We start from the raw sequence: 22,741 nt of genomic DNA, 5'->3' as shown, positions 1-22,741 counted from the left end.
CCTTCAGCCTCTCCTTGGCACATTTCCTTGCATTATCCTCTCTTCCAGATGGCATAAGGATAGGAGATAAGTGTTGCTAAAAGTTGCTTAGCAATGCAACACATGCAAGGTTTGGAAATGCTGACGTTCACAGAAGCACCATCCACACATCACGTGTTGTTAAGGACAGCCAAGAGCGTGAACAGCCGGAGCCACAGAAGGGCCCTAAGGAAAACAGCCACCAGCCAGCCAGCAAGAGAAGGGAGGAAGAGGAAGAAAAAAAGAAATGATCACAAGTTTCCAGACATGGGCTATATTGCATTTGTTTTTTTGCCTTTTTGTTTGTAACTAAAACTCACTGTTCATTGATCTCAATAGGTAGGTCTGCTTTTTAATTTTTTTAAATTATTTTTTAAACACAATAAGACTATTTTTTGTATCATTTCCATCAGTTTGTGGAAACCAAAAAATAAACAAAATAGTTCCTGGTTAAAAGTAAATGATCATCAGGGATAATATTTCTCAGTTAACTATCAGATGAAGAAGGGCCCTTATCCTATTCAGTCAGTAGTAACCAGAATTACAATCTGATATTTTTATAATATCATCAAAGATTTTTTTGAAGTTCAAACTGAACTTCATATGTATTCATATGAAATCTATTTTAAATGGAAGTAACAAATATGTTTGATAAGTAGATAAGAACATTTAGCACTTGTACAGAGTAACATTTCCATAGCACCATGTTATAACACTAATCCTCATAACATCCTTGTGAAAGGGGTGTCACCCCCATTTTACGAATAGGGAAACTGAAACACAGAGGTTAAGAGATCTGCCCTAATGCACAACTCAGAAATAGCTAGCTCCCATTCAACAAAACTTAATCAATAGCAGAATAATTGCATTAGTGTTTTTCTACTTGGGGGCAGTTGAATGTTATACAGCCTCCTCACTGACAGCACATTTTGATTAATGTGCAGATTTTCTGTTTTGATCTAGGAATTTTTTTTATTTTTGATACTAATTCTTTTCTGCAGGGGTGGGTGGTGGAAAGGTATCTGCTTATGAATAAGGAAAAGGGGTTTTCAATGAATCTGAAGAAACAAGTACTTAATTTTTTATTTCAGGAAGCAATTTCCAGTTAATTGATGGTGTTTCCATTTCTAAATGAGTAGCTATTATACTATTATTATAATTAATTTTGGTTACTTCAGTCTCATCTTGTATGCTACTGACAGTATATTATTTCCATATGATCTAATTTGATTGATAAAAGCCCAAACATCTCCATTATCAAGCTTCAATCCATTGATGATACATTTTAATTTGTATAGGACTTTTCTTATTCAGTAGACTAATATTTCTTTTGCCCTTCAAACAATTATTGAAGGATGCATTGCATTAAATGATTCTGTCATTAGGGGCCAGGTACCCAGCTAGTGTAAATTAGTGTAGCTACATGGAAGCATGCAGAGCTACAGCAATTTATACCAACTGCATATTTGGCCCTTTATGTTTAGATACTTCATGACTTATTGTACCTATCTTCCTCTTCTTACAACCTCTGTTTGACAGAATGTTATAATTTATCCACAACAATTCCAAGATCTCCACATTTAGTGATAATTGATTAATTGTAAACTTTTTGCTATGTTTCATTTTTCCCAGGTGTCAAATAACGGCATATCATCCTAGAAAATGATTTAAGTTAAATTAGATGATAAAACTGTTCAATGTCCATTTACCAAGCAAGATATCAAGGTTTCAACTGCATTTCACCCTTCCATGAAATAAGCAATGCACAGAGTATTCCTTGTATTTAAAAATCAATAAGTATGGGCTGGGGTGGGGGGGAGAAGAGGAAAATACATCATTGACATCTTCTCTACAGACCTGGCAGACTCCCAACCCAGCTCTCAATATAGAAAACATTTTAGTGTCCAAAACTCAATTCCCTTTCCTGAGGTTTTAACTTAAAAACATCTGCCATAAACCTTGTATCTTAAGTTTCCTTCTTAGCTGGCTGTTCTAGAGATTCTTCCCCGCAAGAGTACCTGTCTCACATGCTGGCCCCTGTCTGGCTTCAAAGACTCTCCACAGTTGATCTTCCTGAGTTGGAACTAATGAGACCTGACTGCTAGGTTGAGTAAGCAAAATAGCTTTGCTTCTCTGGGTAAAATATCCTGTCACAATGCAAAATATTTACCATAAGTCCTCATCCTAATCTATTGTATGGTATATACAAGTTTGAGTGAACTGAAGGAAGGGGGTGAGGAAAGAGCTTTTCTTGGATTGCTGGTCTGTATTCCGACACAACTATTATTGGTTACACCCTCCTACTGGCATATTCTTGTGAATATTGCATTATGCACATGCCTTTGATTGTAACATAAGGTCACGGAGCATTAGAGAGACTGCACATTCATATGTTTGGAAAGTGCCGGGGAACACTGGCAGTACTGGAATACAAATAATAATAAAAAGTTATATTCATGAGTGAAGCAATAGCCAGTGATGCCAACAGCAATTTCAATTTTTATTTACTTAAAAAATGCATTGCTACTTTACCACTGCTGACATTACTGATCTAGGTTGTTCAGATTGCACCCATCATTGTTACCTTAGTGCCAAACTGGGGATGAGTTTTTACTGTATCTATACATTCTCAGTTTTCCACAGGAATGTGGTATAAATCAGAACTACTGAAATCTGGTAATTTAAATATCAACCAATTAAACTTAAAGAATCTGCATAATTACTGAGGCTATTACCCTTTAAAACAGATAATGAAACTCAAACGGATCTTAGAAAAAACACTGCAGGTGAAAAAGCCCATAAGGCTAGCCACCTGTTTAGCATAGTTAACAGGTGTATCAAACAGCAGGCCTTCCTCTGGGAAAGAAGACGAAGTAAACTCAGCCAAAACACACAAAGAATCAGCAACAGTGACAGAATGGAACACAGCATCTGCTTACTGGGACCTATGCAGCCACCAAAGAAGAGGAATTATAGGTAAGAAACACTTTTCATGTGGAAAAATAAATGCTTTAGTTCATTAATCCATGCAACCTTCATATGTATTTCATTAGATTGTCTCCCAATCTCAACTGCGTCTACACAGTTACATGTTCAAATTGAATTCATAAGAATATAGGTCAGTGATGGGAATTTTTATGCCTTGAAACTTTCAATGCTCTAGTCTCATTATAGATTCTTCAGTATTCCAGTTCAGTTCCCGTACTCTTACCTCTTGGCAACATTCCTCCCCCAGTGTGAAATTAGTTTTTTATGGTTATGCAGATGATAACCTGAGTTATTTTGCCATTAACAGCTTCCTCCATTAGTGTAGTCTTAACTACTGCTTGTTCACCTGATGTTTAATCAAACTGTTGGCTGAGATAAACATTTTTGAAAAATCCAAATGTGTTATCAGCAGATTGACCTACTTACTAATTTCTCTCCTTCCAAGGGTTGTCCAAAAGGAAATCCAGCTGTTGGGTTATTAGAGATCAAAAACGCAGAGCACAGATACACCAAATGTAGCGTCCGTGCCCTTAGTCAATCTGTTCTTTGACACCTCAAAAATACTGCCATGTAGAAGTGCTTCCTCTTGTATACTAAAGATTGAAACATTTGTCCATGCACTTATTTTCCTAATGGGTTATTTTATGACTGTGCTGATTTGGCTTCTTAGATCCACTCTCCACTCAGCTTCTTCAAAATATTGTCCCAATAAGGACCATAACCTTTCAAAAGCAACCTAGAAAGCCCACCATCTTCATGAATAAAGCTGTTGTGTGCAAACTGGGTAAAGTCCTAGATAACTTGCAACAAATAAAGCTTGTGTACACAAGAGTTTTGAATGCCCAAAGACTATGCCAGGAAAATGTACATGCACAAGCCTTCATGGGCAAAACAGAGGCTTGAGATTCCCTGTGCTTGATACAGATAACAAGATTTGTTTAGCATCGTGACTGGTTTTGAATCTTTTCATTGCCTGTACACAATCTCTGATTAGGTTTTGCAAAAAGTATTGCTCATTTTTTACAATTCACATCTTGTTTAACTCTTCTATTTTTTAAGTGTGTATTCAGCATAGCAAGAGCTGAGCTGTTATTGTATCACGATACTATCTTCAAACAGTTGGGGCACAGCCTGCCTTTAGATATCTCAACATTTTGAGAGTAAATTTGACCTCAAGCTCTTCAGTCCTTGCTTCTAGCAGCAATTGGAAAAACTTAGTCTTCAGATATTTTTGTATCTGCTTTCCTAAATTATCTTAACCATATTGTTGGCAGTTTTCTTCCTGGAAGGCATTAAAATACATTGTATAAGAGGTGCTACATATGATGAGTAACCGATCTAAGAATATTCAACCCCCATAATTTTTAATGTAAATAACTACAACACAAACTAATTTTGCATTAACAACTGCCTAAAATATTAAACAGTGGAAAAATATTTGCTGTAGATTTTCTATACACCTTCAACAGAATCTGTTATAGGATAATGTCATAAACAGATAAGAGAAGTTAATAGCACAGAAGTACTTTATATCTCTTTGACTGTAAAGGGTTAACAAGTTCAGTAAGCCTGGCTGTCACCTGACCAGAGAACCAATCAGGAGACAGGATACTTTTAAATCTTGAGGGAGGGAAGTTTCTGTGTGTGCGTAGTTTGTTGTTGTTCACTCTGGGCTCAGAGGGACCAGAACATGACAACTAGTTCTCTCCAATTAACCTGAATCAGTCTGATAGATCCCAAACAGTAAGTAACAGTAGAACTAAAGGCGAGTTAGCTTATGTTGGTTTCTTATTGCAAATGTCATATGGCTGAAGAGTCAATTTGTATTTTTTGCTGAAAGGATTTAATGTGTTCTTGAAACTTGGGCTGGAGGGTATTCCCAGTGGCATATAGCAGAAAGACCCTGAACCTATTCATCTGTAAATTTACAAAGGATAATTTTAACTGTTTGTCTCTTTAATTAAAAGTTCTGTTTAAGAACCGATTGTTTTTATTCGTTGAGACCAGGGACAGGGTCTGGATTCGCCAGGATAGTGGGAAAAGGAGGAAGGGGAGAGAAAGGCTAATTCTCTTGTGTCAGACTTGACTGTCTCCTCAGGAAAATCTGAGGGGAGAGAAGGAGGGAAGGGGAATTTTCCTCTTCTGTTAAAGATTCAAGGAGTGATTCATAGTGATCTTCACAGGGTAACCCCAGGAGGGAGCCTGGGCGAGACGGTCAACGGTGGGGAAAAGGTGTTTACTTCCTTGTGTTATAGATCCAGAGGGTCTGGGTCTGGGGGTTCCCTGGGCAAGGTTTTGTGGGGACCAGAGTGTACCAGGCACTGGAATTCCTGGTTGGTGGCAGCGCTACAGGTTCTAACCTGGTAATTAAGCTTAGAGGAATTCATGCTGGTACCCCATCTTTTGGACGCTAAGGTTCAGAGTGGGGAACTGTACCATGACAGATAATTTGTTAAAGCAATTTAGACAAGAGATTTTCTTCACATGACGAACTGAATGTTCATCTCTAGTTTGCCTAGCCCAAAAAGTTTAGTTGTAATGTGGAATGAACAGGATGGTGGGGTTAAGGCAGAGGGGAAAAAAAATGAGAAACCTCACGGTTTAACAAATGGCACTGTAAGATGTGCAGAAAGGCTTCTAGCTGGGACAGTTCCCATTGACTCTGCCAGTAGGGAAATTCTTTTCGGCTTGCCTGGAAGTGCCATTTAATATAAATCATAAGGGTCACTGAGCTGAAATGTGACTTGGTAACATTCAAGATGTACACACATTAAAATTTACAAAGTGGGTGGTATATTTTGCTAGTTGTCTACATCTGCACTAAAGCCTGGCCACCAGCTGACAGAGGCAAAAGATAGAAAGGATTCTCTCACCTCTGTAAGGTCACAATGGGTAGTCTGAAAATCTATCATCTATTTTTTCCAATTTGGAATGGAAGAGACAATGCCCACTGTAAACCTGGATGTTAAATGAAACGTCAAAGCCAAAGACAATGAATAAGGGTGGGTCCACTAAGAGACACAGGCCTAAGTCCCATTTTTAGGCACCGGTCTGAGCCACAAAACTCACCTAATGCTGCAAGTGCCTAAACTCGCTTGGTGCCTAGGTTTTATTCCTCTGGGCATGAGTACTGCAGTCTCACTCTTGGCAGCTGGACACCTATCTTCTGCCTAAGTACGTATGCTGCTGCTTCATGATAGGCAGTCTGATGCCTATCTCCTGCCTACACTCCAGAGTGATTCACAAACTGATAGAAAGGAATTCAGCTGCCCAAGTCACATATGGGCACCCAGCCTGGGAGGCAGCCTCTGCGCATCTCTATTGGATCAGGCAGCTCAGACATGTTCACACAAAACAACTCAAGGAGTGGGGCAGAAGAACAGCAGTTCCCTTATAATCTTTAGCCCTGTGAATAGGGTACTCACCCAGGATGTGGGAGACTCCTGGTTTGCATTCCACTGCCACCCCACCTCACCCCTGAAGGGGAGAAGGGTTTTGAACAGGTATCTGCTACCTCTCAGCTGTATGCGCTAATCACTGAGCTCTAGGGTATTCTGGGGTGGGGCTCCCTCAGTCTCTCCTACTGAAGTTGTTCCACTTTAATCCTCAATTACTTGGGCAAGAGATCATGTTAGAATGACTCTAAAACCTAGTGGGTAGGGCACTCACCTGAGAGGTACCAGACCCTTGTTCAAATCCCTTCTCTTCCTCAGGAGGGAGGTGACCTAGGAGTCTTCCACATCCTGGGTAAGTATTCTATCCACTAGACTAAATGTTATAAGGCAGCTTCTGCCCCTCTGCTGCCATAATTGTCAATCCCTGCACACAACTTAGGTGGCCGAGTGCCTGTCTTCTCTCAGTTTCTGAATCACAGCAGCGCTAGGAGCCTTCACACAGTTTGGATTTAGCCATATACCTCCATGAGAGGAATGCAGGATCTCCCACTAGGTGGCTTCCCACTTAGCATGCTGGCTTTGATGACTGCAGTTTAAGGTACCTATCTCTCCATTCATTACAGGGAGTCTAGGTCCCTAATTTAGGCTTTGTGGATTGCAGTGTTATTCCTGTAATTTTTCTAGGCACCTAAAAGTTAGGCATCATGACACTCAATCTTGCAATACCTAAATCCCTTCATTGATCCCACTCTAAGTGCCCAAGGCAGACAGGAACATGTTTATTTTGCTATCCTGCATAGGAATGAGGCTTTAGGAGCAGTGTGTGGAAAGAAATTCAACCTGCAACTGTGGAAAGATTTGGCCATCTGATTGAGCTGCAAGGTCTAGATCACTAGGATGACTTGGACAAGGCTTCTAGAAGACTGAGCAGCTCATTCCTAATGACAAGACAATATGTCATAGTTTAACAGCAGAAGTTGTTAAAACCTGATAATAAACTTAACTAAGTTCCTTAGCTTTTAGTGTTTTATAACCACAATATTTATAAAATCTTTAAGTAGTATGTGTTGGATGAATTCTAATAGCAATGTTGGGATTTTTGTTTGTTGTCTGCTCATTTCATAAACTTGCCTAAGCGTCAATTAAAATGCTAAATTAATCAGTGAAGTACTGTTGATAGAATTGTTAGATATTTTTCCTATCAAACTATTTTTCTGTTTGAGTTCATATGCATTGTAAAGAAATACAATACTAAACATTTACAGCCATGCAGGGGCAGTCCAGGATAATATAAGCAAATCAAACTTTGGGGAGTTTAATAGATCAATCTATAAACAAATGTTAGAGAGCCACCTAGTGGTCCAAATAATGCATAAGCTACACTCATTTATCAAAACTGCCAAGCCACTTAAGTACTCCCTTCTTATTGCCAGTTAGCAATGTTTCGTAACAACATGGATAGGCCACAGGTACCTAAGACCAGAAACATACTGGCAGTGGTGCATTTTGTTAATAGTTTCCATATCTAATTCAAACTCATTTGTACTATCCCAGGAATAGCAAGTGTTACTTGTCCTATTGAAAAGCAACAGAGAGTCCTGTGGCACCTTATAGACTAACAGATGTATTGGAGCATAAGCTTCCGTGCATCTGACAAAGTGGGCATTCACCCACGAAAGCTCATGCTCCAATACATCTATTAGTCTATAAGGTGCCACAGGACTCTTTGTTGCTTTTTACAGATCCAGAGTAACATAGCTACCCCGCTGATGCTTGTCCTATTGATTATATTCCAAAAAGTGGTGTATATTCATGGAAATGATACACAGACTTTTTTTTTTTTAAAAAAGCAAACATGGAAATAAGAGTAGGGAGAAGAATTACTGTGTTCATTTCTATTCAACTGAGAAACAAACCTTTAACTGAAAAGGCAAAGAATTCTCAGCACAGAAACACTGATGTCAAACAGAGAACAGTATGGAAGGCATGACTAATTATATACTACATTTGCATGATATAAAATAACACACTGATTAACTTTATATTACTGGAGTTCAGTGGAGATTTAGTGCTCAAGTGGGAGGAGGGATGCCAACCGTATTTTTGGCTAGAGCCAGGTAGTAAGCACAGGTGTTGTACAACCTTCCCCATGCAGTTCAGATCACCAGCTTCACTTCTGCCTCTTGGTAGTCAAATTCCAGGCTACTCTTTGGAGGTGAATACTAGTAATACTCTATAATGCCTCATTAATTGTGTGTGTTGTAGGGGCTAGTGTTTGAGGAGGCCAAGTATTCACTGTGGTCTAAAATTAGACCACTAAAATCAGTTTCAAAAGGAGATACTTTGATGCCAAGGATTCAAAATCTGAAAATTCCTGAACTTAAGAGACAGTGTCTTGGGATAAAAGATACACTCCCACTATAAACACAATAGAACACTTGGACTAGGCTTGCAGCTCTGGAGAGCAATTTCTCCATCAAACGGAGATGCAGAAACCCACAAAATAAACATACTGCAGAGTCCTGATATTGCGTTGTGATCTTTGTAGTATGACACTGAACTGCTGGAATGCTAAATTTTCAAGTGTGGGTACATCACAATGAAAACATTTCCTTGGACCGTCAGGACATCATACTGCAATTACTTTGCAGATCTCTTTTTCCTCGTTTAGCACAATCGCCTCCCAACTCTAAGTATATGCTTAAATACTTTGCTGAATCAGGACCTAGGAGAGATCCTGGTGACTTCTTTCCAATTATCCAGCACTCCCCAGCACACTGCTTCACATGCATCAGGCAGAGTTCCATTCAGTGTACCGGGCATCAGGCAACCCATCTGCAGCTGCAATCAAACTCTGAGCTCCTCCAGCATCTCATGCAGAGACAGTCAATATGACACTAGAGCTACCGTTTGAGTATCACTGGGATAGCCCAACCCCACTATCTTTAAAACGGACATACGAAATCCCTTGCTTTACTAGGAAAGTCATGTTTCCCTTCCTAAGACAAAGTTAACTGAGTACCCACATACTGATTTGTCTGTTTCCTGAGCTGAATTTCTCTAAAATCTTGTACATCTGAGATATTTGATTAATTTTTTTTATTTCTGTGTACAGTCTTGTAGCTGTTTTGCACATTAGCTTTCAGTGTCTGACAAGCTGAATTTTAGAACTACACCGAATGTAAATTCATACAGGACTACACTTGCATCCCTATAGACAAAGGCTATGCCTACCCTACAAGCACTACAGCAGCAGGATTGCAGCTACGCCACTGTAGCACTGTAATGCAGACACTTGCTGTCATAGTATTCCTTCCCAGATCTGAACCTTAAGAGTTCAGAAAATGAGATACTAGCATGAATCCTCTAAGCTTAATTACCAGCTTAGATCTGATAGCACTGCCACCACCCAAAAATATAGTGTTTTGGGACACTCTGATCTCCCCAACCTTCCTTCCCCCCTCCTTTCCCCCTCCCAGACTTTCCCTCCCCGGGCTACCCTGAGAGACTACTGATCCAAACTCTTTAGATCCCAATACAGAGAAGCATGTCCCTTCCCTTCCACAAAGAGGAAACAGATTCAAGGAAAACAGAGAGAGATTCCACCTCTCTCCTCTCCTGTCTCCCCCACCAGTCCTGGTGAGTTTCAACCTAATCCCCTGGGATTAAACAAGGGAAACAAGGAAAAAATCAATAAGGTTCTCTTAAAAGAAATCTTTTAATAAAAGAAAGGAAAAAGTAAAGAATTATCTCTGTAACTTCAAGATGTAAATATTACATGGTCCTATAGCTTACAGACTCTAGAGAGAAACTTTTCCCCCATTACCAATACAAATCAAAATATTCCCAGCAACTACACATATAAAAGTTAACCAGCCAGATCCACATTTGCAAATAGAGAAAACCAATTAAAAAGACTAAAACCGCCTGTTCTTACTTACTATTTGAACAGAAACTTAGAGAGCCTGGAGTAATGTCTGGTCTCTCTCAGACCGCCCCCAAGAGAAGAACACACAACGGATAAAGAATACACACAAAAGCTTCCCTCCACCCAGATTCAAAAGTATCTTGTCTCCCGATTAGTCCTCTGGTCAGGTGTTCCAGTTCCCTGCTTGTAACCCTTTACAAGTAAAAGAGACATTAACCCTTAACAATCTGTTTATGACACTTGCCATAGCATCGGAAGGGTTTTTGCCAATGACTGTAAGTCCAACCCCTCCAGAGGCGATAGCTAGGTGGATGGAAGAATTCTTCTGTTAACCTAGCTGTGTCTACACTGGGGCTTAGGTTGGCTTAACTATGTCTCTTATGGGTGTCAATTTTTCACACCCAAGTGACATATCTAGATCAACCTACATTTTAGGTGTAGACCTGGCCTAAGGGTCTAAACTAGTAACACACATACATAAGACAGTGAATACATTACAACATGCCTCAAAAGTATTCTTCCATATGCTAGTCTACCTCCCTCCCCTTAAAATGTTAACTTCTAAAAGTATTGTTAGGAGAAGGGTATTAGTAGAGTTATTTGAAGTTTAAAAAAACTGAGAAAGATCTTTGAACAACCCCCTCCTCCAAAATCATCTTCTAGGAGGGAAAGAGAAAAAATTTGTCATAGCCCCTCAAATTAACCCCACTAACATTTTGGAGAATGTGAACAAGGCATACACGTTTACAGACAAATAGATAGAAATTGCTCCTGCTGATTATCTAATTTCCTACATTAATGCACAAGTGGCATTTCTGTACTTCTTGAGCAATAAGACACAACAGACTATGTGTTGTGATGGATAGCCAGATTGCTTAATGTTGTTGTGGTCACACTGTATCTGCACTTCCATTTTTGTCAAACTTCTTCACAAAAGGCCCTACTCAGTGGGACTCTTCCTGATGGTCTTCAATGTGAGTTGGATCAGGCTCAAAGTCAATTAAAGAGAGAGAGACTCAGAAGAGGAAAACAGAGCTTGCTTTCGGATACTTGCTTTGGATGGAAACCCTTTGAGTTTAGACACTAAACATTATGTAACTGAGGTGTAAAACAGAGCAACAGACATAGCCACAGATCACTCCAAGTAGGAAAATTAGCCACATAATACTATATCATCTCAATTATTACCTAAGAAATGAAACAGTAGCAGAGGAAAAAAATAATTTAGATAATGTTTTTAAATACTGCTTTTATTTTAAATGAACAGGAACACTTTGAAGCCTAAGACACTGCTGGATCACAATCCTGTCTCTTCAGACAGTGGTGGTGTAAAACGAGTTTCAGGAAAGTGATTTTTTTTTTTTTTTTTTTTTTTTTTAAAACAAAAAGGTCCTACATTACATACACACATAAAATGGCCCTGGTTCAGATCCTCAACAGCTCAAATTTAAAACTGGAGACTTTTTTTTAGCCTCCAGACATTCTATAATTGCAATAACAAAACTTTATCCCTGATTTATTGTATAATTATTCACATCTATACATGATATGATGGCACTTGGTCTTCAGCCTCTTGCCTGACAATGCACCTATTTGTAAGTTATTCACACCCTGCCATATCTTATATATATCTTAAATGACAGCTTCATTTACACTGGAAAAATACTCACTTTTCTATGTTGGAATATTGGGTTCCTAAGCAACTGAATACCTCTTATTGTAAAAAGAGGTGACCGGGCATCTTCTAATTTCTTTTAATCAGCATTTGTTACTAGGCTGTCATTTATATTATAGACAAACTCATCAAATTTAATAGAAGGTCATGTATATATTGGGGGCAGAGTCAGAAGAGAAGGGGCTTAATTCTGCCCTGCTGTAACCCTGGTATAAACTACATCTGTTTACACTGGGGCCTGATTCTGTTCTCACCTACACTGATGAAAATAAGGAGCAATTGCACTACAATCAGTTGTCATGCTAGTATAAAAGTGAGAGGAAAATTGGGCCCCATTGCTGAACTTGGTGCTAGATTTCATTCTTTTTCCATTTTCTACCAAACTAATTTCTCTTTCTCTGGTTTAGCAGCAAGTAAAACATTTGACATGCAATTTTTCGGGCCTTTGCAATTCATGCTACACTGGGATAGAATTTCACAGCACTGAAACTACTTGATCGTACCATTGTCTCATTTGAAATGAATCTAAGATGCTACTGGGTTCCTTTGTTTTTTTTAAATTCTTCCAATGTATGTACAAATAATTGGAGTATTTTTTTTTAAAAAAAATTATATATATATATATTATATAAAAACCTGATTTTCCACTATCTTGTATAACCATTTACACCTCTGCAAAGTTAGGGGAAAATATTACCAGGTGTATTTGAGCAGAGACATATCACTTGGTAGCACTCCACACACACTTTGGTGCTAGCCAGTGGAGAATCAGGCCCATTCTACAGCAACACTGTAATAACACTGTTTATGAGTGGCGTCTTACAATTGCTTAAGTGTCACTACATATACTGTAATTTTATCTGTTTTCTGTGACTATTCATATGCACAGTGGTTGTGGAGACAAAATGCGTTTATATGGATTTTCACAACGAAAGTGAATTACTCATTAACTCATCCTGTTTATAAAATTTTCAAGTGTCCAATCAGGCAGCAGAAGTAATACTGTCTTAAAGGACCAGTCATACAGAGCAAATAGCTATTTGTAAATCACTAATATTCCAGTACTCCTAGGGAATAATTCCCAAATAATTATGGCTGAATTGTGTCAAGTATCAGAGGGGTAGCCGTGTTAGTCTGGATCTGTAAAAGCAGCAAAGAATCCTGTGGCATGTTATAGACTAACAGACGTTTTGGAGCATGAGCTTTCGTGGGTGAACACCCACTTCGTCACATGCATCTGATGAAGTGGGTACTCACCCACAAAAGCTCATGCTCCAAAACGTCTGTTAGTCTATAACGTGCCACAGGATTCTTTGCTGCTATGGCTGAATTGTATTTACATAATAATAGTAGAATAATGTCAAATGATATTCATGATCAAAAATGGGCTAAATTTGTCAAAGGAGCTGACTGCTTTGAATAGTATGCCCAGCTCTAGTCATAAAGTTTCTGGGCTATTCACCTGAAGCACCCTGTACAATCCTCCTTTGTGCTTTCCTAGTTACAGCGCTACTGCTTCTCACATGTCCTTTTTATATACCTCATATATAGTTCCATCGGCACAGTGCAGCACCCCATGACCCTGTTGCTGGTCCAGGATCCAGTCTCCTTCGTACTTATCACCATTCCTGAAACAACCAACCAGGAGAAAATTCTTAATGTTTACATGCTTTGTGACTTGATAGATAACATAACGTGCTATCCTGGAAAACCAGGGCTTGCAAACCTGCAGGATAAGCCATTAAAAGTAAACAGCAGCAGATAAGCATAGTCACAGTGAATTCAGCACAATAATGCCCACAACCTTCAACTGGCACTTCGTCTGGGAAGCAGGGGACCGTCTGGAAGTGCTTAATTCAGCCAGCTCCCATCACTGGCCTTCAAACTCTTTTCACCTCAGAGACAGACAATGGATGATACATTGCATGAGTTATTTTTATAGGACACCCTTTCCTTTATTCCCTGATTGAGTCTGATCTGCGAGGTGCCTTCTGAGAAGTGCTCACAGACATGGAGCCATTTGTGAGTCAGAGGCACAGGTAACATACAGCTCGCTTTGCAACCAAGGTAAGCTAATAGATAGAGTAGATCAGCATGACAAGCTATGGAAATGGCCTGTTAGTAGACTCTTATTAACCCTATTAACAGAAGTCCTCTATAGTTCTTTAGTGAGTAAGAATGATTGATCCACTTCTACCATGCTGTCAAGGCCCTTCTGGTATTGTTAAGTCTTCTTTCATTGTATGCTTACTTATACGCTAGTATGAGATCAGTGGGGGCTACTATCCATGCATAGCCAATATAGAAACAGAAAATAGAAAAACAAAGTGCAAAGCATAAGCACAGAGCCTAATCCAAATCCCACTGAAGTCCATGATAAGATTTCCATCTTGACTTCAGAGGCTTTAGATATATCCAAAGTGTAAATTAGTTTTGCGGAACTATCTTTTGACTCTACAGCCATTGGCAAACGGAGTCTCGGCAACTAAAACTTCAGGACTCAGAATTCCAGCCAAATAAAACAATAATTTAGCAATTCCTGTCCACACGGAAAGCCATTGATAGTCATACTCAAGCATGATTTTTGGTGAGGCTGACCTTCATTGTAAATATACTGTATTTAGATAATCACATTACTTTTGAAAGTTTTTTTTATCTAAAAAACAAAAAGATGTTAACAAGTGGCAGATACAGAGCTAATCAGTTATTGACAGAGCTGTGTGTTACTAGTATAGCTAAAGCAATACCACAGTGAAGTACTGATAATTTACAAGCAATTACAGCGGCAATGCTTACACTGTGATTGCCAGTATTTCCTGTGTAAATTCATCTTTTTAGGAGTTCAATATCTCATCTTAGGCTATAGACTGAAACTCCACATATAAAATCTTAGCCACATGAATTTGAAATTTATCTTTAAGATACAGCAGTACTAATTAGTTTAAAAAAAAAACAGCCTTTTGACATTCTTGCAATTTAAATATAGCTTTTGTACTTCACTGTGAAAACCTAAAACCCTTTATGCACTGGCAGGGAAATCAAGGTCATTTATTTCATGTATGGAAGCAGATTATGTCTTTTTAAAGAGCCCTTTCAGAAAGTCCGTCAGTAATGCATGTGGACTCAGTACATATGTCCACCAGCTGAACACCAATTCAAACAAAGTTCTGCCCAGCTTCCATGCTGAGGAAGTCCATGCAATGCCTCAAAAGAGATGAAAAATCAAGTTCCAAACCTTGCATAGGTTTTCATGGTGTGGAAACTGCATGGATTGTTTTTGCTCAATTGGATCCAAAGAACCTCTATGTACAATATTCATTAGCAGGACAGAGGGTAATAACTCCAAAAGGGATCAGGCAAATGTAAGTGTGCTTGAGACAGTTTTTAAACTTTCAACATTTCCACAGAAGTTTTTCTTGTTTTGATTTAATAAAACAAGGACAATAAAAATGGCACTAAGAGTTTGTGGTTTAACACAAATGTAATAACATTCAGAACTGCGCGCGAACTTAAATATTAGAGAAGATGTAATTACTTGTTATAAGATCCCAATGAAAGGATAATCTTTTATATGTGCAAAATGTGAACACCTAGATCTAGGCATAACAGGGTGAGTTTCACCTTAACTCACTTTCCCAATTTTTGCATGTTTAATCCAGCCCCAAAATGTTATATTAACAAGAGCAAAACAATACAATAAGATTAAAAAACTTACTTGAAGGTCATTTTCCCTCCTCCATGTTTCTTATTATTGTAAAAGGTTCCTTGATAAGTTTGTCCATCTTTGTCAACAAGTAATCCATGTCCTAAATAATAATAAATAGAAAATCTACAGCAGACACCAACAATCTCTAGAGGCAGGAAACATCCTTACATATCCCTGCAATAAAGTCCCTTAATATGTGTTTTTTTAATATAGTCAACTTCTAAACTGCACAGAAAATATCTACTTCAAACTCAGGGCACAGCCAATTGATGAAGGTTTAAGCAAAAAAAATAAATAGTTTGGGTTTTAATTATCCAAAGTTTTTCCAAACTTCGGGGGACTACAAATCAGGTCAGACGTTGTTTATTTCAGTAGCACCCACCATGTACTAGGTGCTGTAAGAACTAACGTCCTGATCCTACAGAAAGACATACATACACTTAACTTTTATGCATTGAGAGTAGTCCCATTAAAATCAGAGTTACTCAGTGTCTCTAGTCAAGTAAGTGGCCCTGTCCCCAAAATTTGAACATTCTATGGACTCAGTCCTGCAAACAATTACACAGGTGAGTAGTTTGACTTCAATGGGATTAATTGCATGCATAAATGGGACTACTCACGCATGCAGAGTTACTCATCTCTGCAAATAATTGCATGATCAGGGCTTTTGTTATCTCAAAAAGAGCACTACACATTTTGCAGGAAAACCTATCTAGTTCTAGCTGAATAAATATAAGAATAGGTTTACATCAATCTCCAGAGGTTTGTGTTATACTTAGTCTCATCTTCCCAAATGTTCAGTCTACCAGGCTCCAGCCAATTAAAGTGTAAACACTCAGTGCCAAATTCAGTTGTAGTGTAAGCAGGTGCAATTTAACTCAAATTAATTCAATGGAGTTGTACTTAATCTGAATTTGGCCACCAAAATGCACAAGTCCTTGGTTTAATCTGTTGTGAATGAACTTTTCTAACTAAGTGTGCTCTGCTTGAGACACTCTTGGTGGTAGGGGCAGGGAGACAGAGTGAAAGGATTTTACCCCAGTTAGTAAATAAGGCCTATTTCAGCAAGATAGATGTGATTAATGTCAAATGCACATAATCCACTGAATTCAGTGGAACCACTTACATGCTTAAAGTTAGGCCTGAGCCTTGCTGAATCAGAGACTGTCTACTATTCTGTATGTATAATACCTAGCACAATAGGTCCCCATTCTTGGTAGATTCTTAGGCACTGCTGTCATAAATGTGATTAATAATGTATAAAATAAAATAATAATAATAAAAAAAAATCAGGACCTCAATTACTTTAGAATGAATTTTAATCAAAGTTTCCTCCCAGACTTTAACTTACCTTCTCTCATTCCATAGGAGAACTCCCCTTCATATTTCCCACCGTCTTTGTACTGCATAACTCCATGTCCATGGAGCTCTCCAGAAACAAACTGACCTGAATAAGTGTTTCCTGGAAGCAAATATATGAGAACGTAAAGTGGAAAAAAGAAATAATAGCTGTGTCAAATATGGTTTAATAATCTTTTTTTTTTTTAAAGTGTAAGGTGTGCTAATAAAAAAAGGTTCCTACTGTACCTTTCTTACAGAGCAGTGGTAGAAGGTATTTTAAAAGTCATAAAATGAATAATTAATAATGGCTTTTTATTAGCAGTACAGTCAAATGAAGAAAAAACCTGTTCATTAGGTCTTTATCTTAAAACTAATGAATTATAATCCATATCCCTTCAGGTGTTTAAAACTGAGGCATCTTAAAAAACTTGTTAAAAAAAGATTCATAATATGTTCTTTTATGGTTAAGAAATGTATAAAAAGTACTTTAATTTCATAGTCAACTTAACAGCTTTTTGATAGCATGTAGTCATTCAAATCTTCTGTATGAAGCCTGGGAAATCAGGAGCTTGGTACTAAAAATACAGTAGTGTACAGTGAATTTGTCCGTGCCTATACCATCTCAGAATGAACAATAACTATATTTTTGTGTCAAGTATTTACCCTATTTATTCACAGAATAAAAAGGTTACATGAACTCCACCCCATACCTGCTACATGCCAGACATCAGAGACTGCCAATCACAAGGGCTGGGGGTGGAAGGAAAGTGACTTATCCTCAGGTCAAAAAGGAAGCAGAGGTGAGGACTTACAATTCCTTCCCATAGTATCTTCTGGGGCAGCACAATTACATGATGCCCCACATTTAGGGCTCAACTTAAATAATTTTTCATGAGCTGCTCCTTACCCAAGAGTTTCTTGCTACTCAAGATAGGAAAAAGGAGAGGTATGCCAGCTGGGGTATAGGTTCATTGACACATCCATGTGTGAGAACATACACAAGATCTGCTCACTAATCACGGGGCAATTCATCCTTTACTTTCTTACAAGATCAGGGCTGAAGGAGTTTGATGCAGGTGTAAGAATCTGCCTGTGTGGAAATCCTTCCAGGACTGAGATCCTTATTGTCAAAGATAAGAAACATGCGTCTGATTTACACGATTACCCCTCGCCGATTTTTAAATGCACTTTGCTTGGAGTTAACTAAAAGTCAACATAATCCAGTATAAAACAGCAAACACATGAAAACCCAAAAAATAGGATTTACAATGGAAACCCGGAAAAACTCTTATTTAAAGCAAAGCAAGGTGGCAATTTACAATATAGATAGGTATCAAACGTACTTTTTTCTATATATCCTTGTAAAAGATAAAATTTATATTAAAAGAATATGGTGTGTTCCAGGGAAAAGAACTAACCTGTAGATGCCCAATATCGCAATCCATTTCCCATAATTTCTCCATCTACAAACTCGCCTTCATAATAACTCCCATCCTTAAATAACAGCTTACCATGACCTACAAAACAATATGTCAGTTCAAATGAGTGACAAAAAAGACTTTTTATAATCTCAGAGACACTACATCAAATTGTTTGAGCAGTAAAGCGAGAATCAGGGCTTCTGAATTCCATCCTCAGCAATTTGTATGACTCATTGTGCAGTCCTGGGCAAGCTACTGCCCCATTCTGTGACTTGATTTACCTGTCTGCGGAAAAGGAGATAAATCTACTTAGAATCATAGAGATAGATAAATCAACGAGATAAATCTACTTACCTTACAGGGGCTTTGTGAGACTTATTTCATGCCTTTAAAGAATCTTAATCTATTTTAGGCATTCCTAACATTTATCAAAATAATGTTTAGGCACCTAGTCCCTTGATGAAAGGAAGCGCAGAAGTGCAAAGTATTGTATGTGAGGGTGAAAACCTGGCCCCAGTGAAGTCAATGGGAAGTTTGCCACTGACTTCATTGGGACCAGGATTTCATCTCCAGTGTAAATTTTGGAAGACAAGGACATTGTTTTCATACCAGTCTGTAAGCACCTAATATAAGGTTGCAAACATACTAGATTCTCATTATTTATACGAAGACAAAAGAAAGAAAATTACTGTTTTTTTGTTTTATTTGTAAAATATAAAACAAAAAAGTTTTAGAGAACAGTCAAGTGACACTTGTTTCCAGAAGATGAGAGAACATTGAGATGAGCTCTTGAACAACAATATTCTTAACTCCTTATTCCTCACATATTTCTAGCAAGTTAAACATTGAATGATTATGTATGATACACCCAATTCAGAAAGAAGTAAAGACTCTTTCAAGTGTGCTGGAACATGAGCAGGCACATATGACACACAGTGAGGAAGGAGCAAGGATAACACCCATTCCAAGGATATAATGGACTACACAAAGGGATCTATGAAGAGTGGGGTGAAGGGGCAGTTTCTCTGTTACTAATTTGTGGCCTTCGGCCAAAAGACTCTGTTCACCAAAAAGGATTTATACCTTTCTATATCCTATATACCAAAACAAAACAAAACAAAAAAAAAAACACTATGCAGATTTTTCCTCTGGATGCAACTAGCCAACTCAGGAAGAAGAAGAAAAAAAACCACTTTCCTCTTGTTACAATTCTGGCTAAGCAGAGCTCTTTGTGGTGGATGCTCCATGAAGAGGTTCTCCCTTTTCCAGGGCTGACTCTGCCAGATTTATGACACCCAAGACCTGTGTATTTATGGCCCTATTGTTTTTACACTTAAGAACTAAAGACTGTGATGTCTCTGACTCCTAGGCACATGCCATGCATATCTGGAAAGTCTTAATAGCTGAATTGATTAAATATGTATTTTATTTTCTATACCCTAGGGACCTTCATATTTTTCCTTTTTTTAACCCCTTTGTACTGGACAAGAATCTTCAAAGTACTCAGATGAGTCATTAATCAGCCTCTAGGAGTAATACAATAGATAGATAGAGTTGCCCCACCCCACTTTTCATTCCCCTGCCATATCAGTCAAGTGCCATAAAGAGCTCAGTGAAGTTGTAAAAGATGGTCATATTCTTCTGGGTGTGAGACAGGCCTCCCACCAAGGAATGGGGGCAGGAGGAAATGTGTCATAGCACCAGTCCTAAAACAATATGAATCACAATTAAGCTCTGAAGGTAAAATGATTGGAAATCAAGATAACTAACTCGCAAATTTGGAAAAATGGAAGCATTCATATTTAATTGAATGCACAGCTGTGTTCATCTGGTTGGGTTTCTGCCCTTTGCATGTGTGACTGGTGAAGAGAATTTCTTTGAACTCCTGAAAACAAGACATTTCTTCCTGGAGGGCTGTTAGATATGAAGGTAACCACAACTGTACTTCACTCCAAAATGTCACTGTTGCTTTTCCATTAGTTTCTGTACCTCTCTGTCATCCACGACACCAATTATCACTGTTGCTGCTTCAGTTGCTTAGCAGAGTCATACCTAATCTTACTTTAGCTTCAGTGTATAATAGTGTTTCTACAGAAATTTTACAAATTAAAAAAAAAGTTACATAAGTGAATTAAAATTTCCCTTCATTGTCAATGGACAAAAGCTATCTCCCCTTACCATGTTTTCTTCCTTGTTTCCATTCTCCTTCATATTGAAAAAAAGGATTAGGATAAACATACAGTCCATATCCTGAAAAACAAGACAAATATTAGGTAACAAGATGAGATTTCTGGAACTATTTAGCTGAATAAAAAAAAGTCATACATGAATGCTGAAAGAACTGGTAACAGAAAAGTAATAGTTATTTTCTGTAGATTTGTCTACACAGATGTGTAGACATTTTTTATCTTGAACTATTAAATAACATTTACATCAAAATAAACATAGGAATTTGTTTACTATTGACATACACATCTTATAAACACAGGCATCTGGAAACTACACTGCTGAGCTCATTATAAATGCTTTGGAGTGTATCACCGAATCCATCTATGTCAAAAATATTATCTGGCATGTCATAACTTGTATAAGTCAAGAATAAGCACACATAAAATGAAGCAATCTTTGTAAGGGGATGACTTTTTTATTTTGTTTAAAATAGCTTAAATACCAGAACAAAGATACACTCCCGCTTTATTTTAGCAAGAAACAAGTTTTCCTACTTGTACTGTGTCTTAAATCTGTTCGTTCAAAGTTGTCTCCTAGAAAAGCATATGCAGTGGGTAGAACTGACTTTAAACTGTTAGCATAGAGAACACACATTACTTTAATGTATTATTTCGAGTGATCCCTTTTCTCAGTAGTTTAGTTCTTGTTTATATAATGAAGTTGTTCCCTTCTAGAAATCCAGTTTAATTGACAGAGGGCCAGATTCGGGGCTCAGATACAGTTATCCATCTACTCCCTCAGTGAACATGCCCCCTGTGGCTTCTGCCTATGGTCCGGACAGACACCCCCCCACACACCCCACTGGACCCCACTCCCAGTGTCCAGACCAGACGTGGGCAAACTATGGCCCGTGGGACTGTCCTGCCCAGTCCCTGAGCTCCTGGCCGGGGAGCTTAGTCCCTGGCCCCTCCCCAGCTGTCCCTCGCAACCATGCCACTGCATGGGCCATGCTCTGGCCTGCCACTCCCTCTGGACAGCGTGAGGAGTACAGCTGGCTCTGGCCAGGTATCATGGCTGTGAGCTCCTACTGCTGGTAGGGGGGTGGGAAGCGGGAGAGGTGTTGGGTAAGGGAGCGGGGGTCCTGGGAGGTAGTCAGGGAGGAAGAGGCAGTTGGATGGGGTGGAGGTTCTGGGGGGGCAGTAAGGGAATGAGGAACAGGGAGGGTTGGGAGTGGGAGTCCCAGGGGGCCTGTCAGTGGGCAGGGATGTGGAAAGGGGTCAGGAGGACAGTCAGGGAACAGGGAGCGGGGGAGAGCTGGATAAGGGGGTGGGATCCCAGGGGGTAGTTAAGGGCAGGGGGTCCCAGGAGGGGGTGGTCAGGGGACAAGGAGCAGAGGGTGATTGGATAGGGGGTGGGAGTTCCGGGGGGCTATCAGTGGGCAGGGGTGTGAACAGGGGTCAGGGCAGTTAAGGGACAGGGAGCAGGGGGGTTGCATAGAGGGCAGAGGTCCTGGAAGGGGGCGGTCAGGGGATGAGGGGGGGGCTGGATGGGTTGGGGGTCCTGAGTGGGGCAGAAAGCGGAAGGGGGCAGATAGGGGGAGGGGGGCAGGTTGTTCCGGGAGGCACAGCCTCCCCTAGCTGGCCCTCCATACAGTTGCGCCACCCTGATGTGGCCCTCGCGCCAAAAAGTTTTCCCACTCCTGGTCCAGATGGAGAGAGCCTTCTATCCACTCAGTGCTCCAACAGACAGAACACCCCGCCCCCCCCACGTGAGAGCCTTCTGGGCCCCAATCCCACACGCACCCGCCCCTCCTCCCCGCCTGGTGCCCAGACACCCCCGCTCCCCCACACCCCTGGTGCCGGACACACACACACTCACGCTCTCCTCCCGACCTGGTGCTCGCTCACCCACCCTCTCTGCCCCGCGGGCAGAGCAGCCCCCCTCCTCCTGGACGCAGGCAGGCGGACCTGCTCTCGAGCGTGCTGCCAGACAGACCGACAGCCCTCACCCTCACCTTCCCGCCGCTGAGCCTTCACCGCCCCTAGGTAGCAACCAGGCCTGGAGGCCGCCATCTGCGGTGCGAGTGGAGAAGCTAAACCT

The 22,741-nt window shown here is 39.7% G+C and overlaps 1 protein-coding gene across 2 annotated transcripts in view; it reads right to left on the bottom strand.

Moving 5' to 3' along the window:
• The window catches only part of MORN1 (MORN repeat containing 1), a 111,927-nt gene extending 89,186 nt beyond the window's left edge, over positions 1 to 22,741 (bottom strand). For both annotated transcript variants that reach the window (XM_032783554.2, XM_032783556.2), the window contains exons 1-6: positions 22,656 to 22,741; positions 20,651 to 20,722; positions 18,470 to 18,568; positions 17,062 to 17,172; positions 15,720 to 15,810; positions 13,545 to 13,632 (exon numbers count right to left, since the gene is read on the bottom strand). In XM_032783554.2, coding sequence (XP_032639445.1) covers positions 13,545 to 13,632; positions 15,720 to 15,810; positions 17,062 to 17,172; positions 18,470 to 18,568; positions 20,651 to 20,722; positions 22,656 to 22,713 — 519 coding nt within the window. In that variant the 5' untranslated portion in view covers positions 22,714 to 22,741. The remainder of the gene's footprint in view (positions 1 to 13,544; positions 13,633 to 15,719; positions 15,811 to 17,061; positions 17,173 to 18,469; positions 18,569 to 20,650; positions 20,723 to 22,655) is intronic.

This window comes from Chelonoidis abingdonii, chromosome 23 (genome assembly GCF_003597395.2).
Source record: "Chelonoidis abingdonii isolate Lonesome George chromosome 23, CheloAbing_2.0, whole genome shotgun sequence".
Taxonomy (NCBI): domain Eukaryota; kingdom Metazoa; phylum Chordata; order Testudines; family Testudinidae; genus Chelonoidis; species Chelonoidis abingdonii.
Note: the sequence above shows the minus strand (reverse complement) of the source record. Positions and strands in the feature narration are given on the sequence as shown.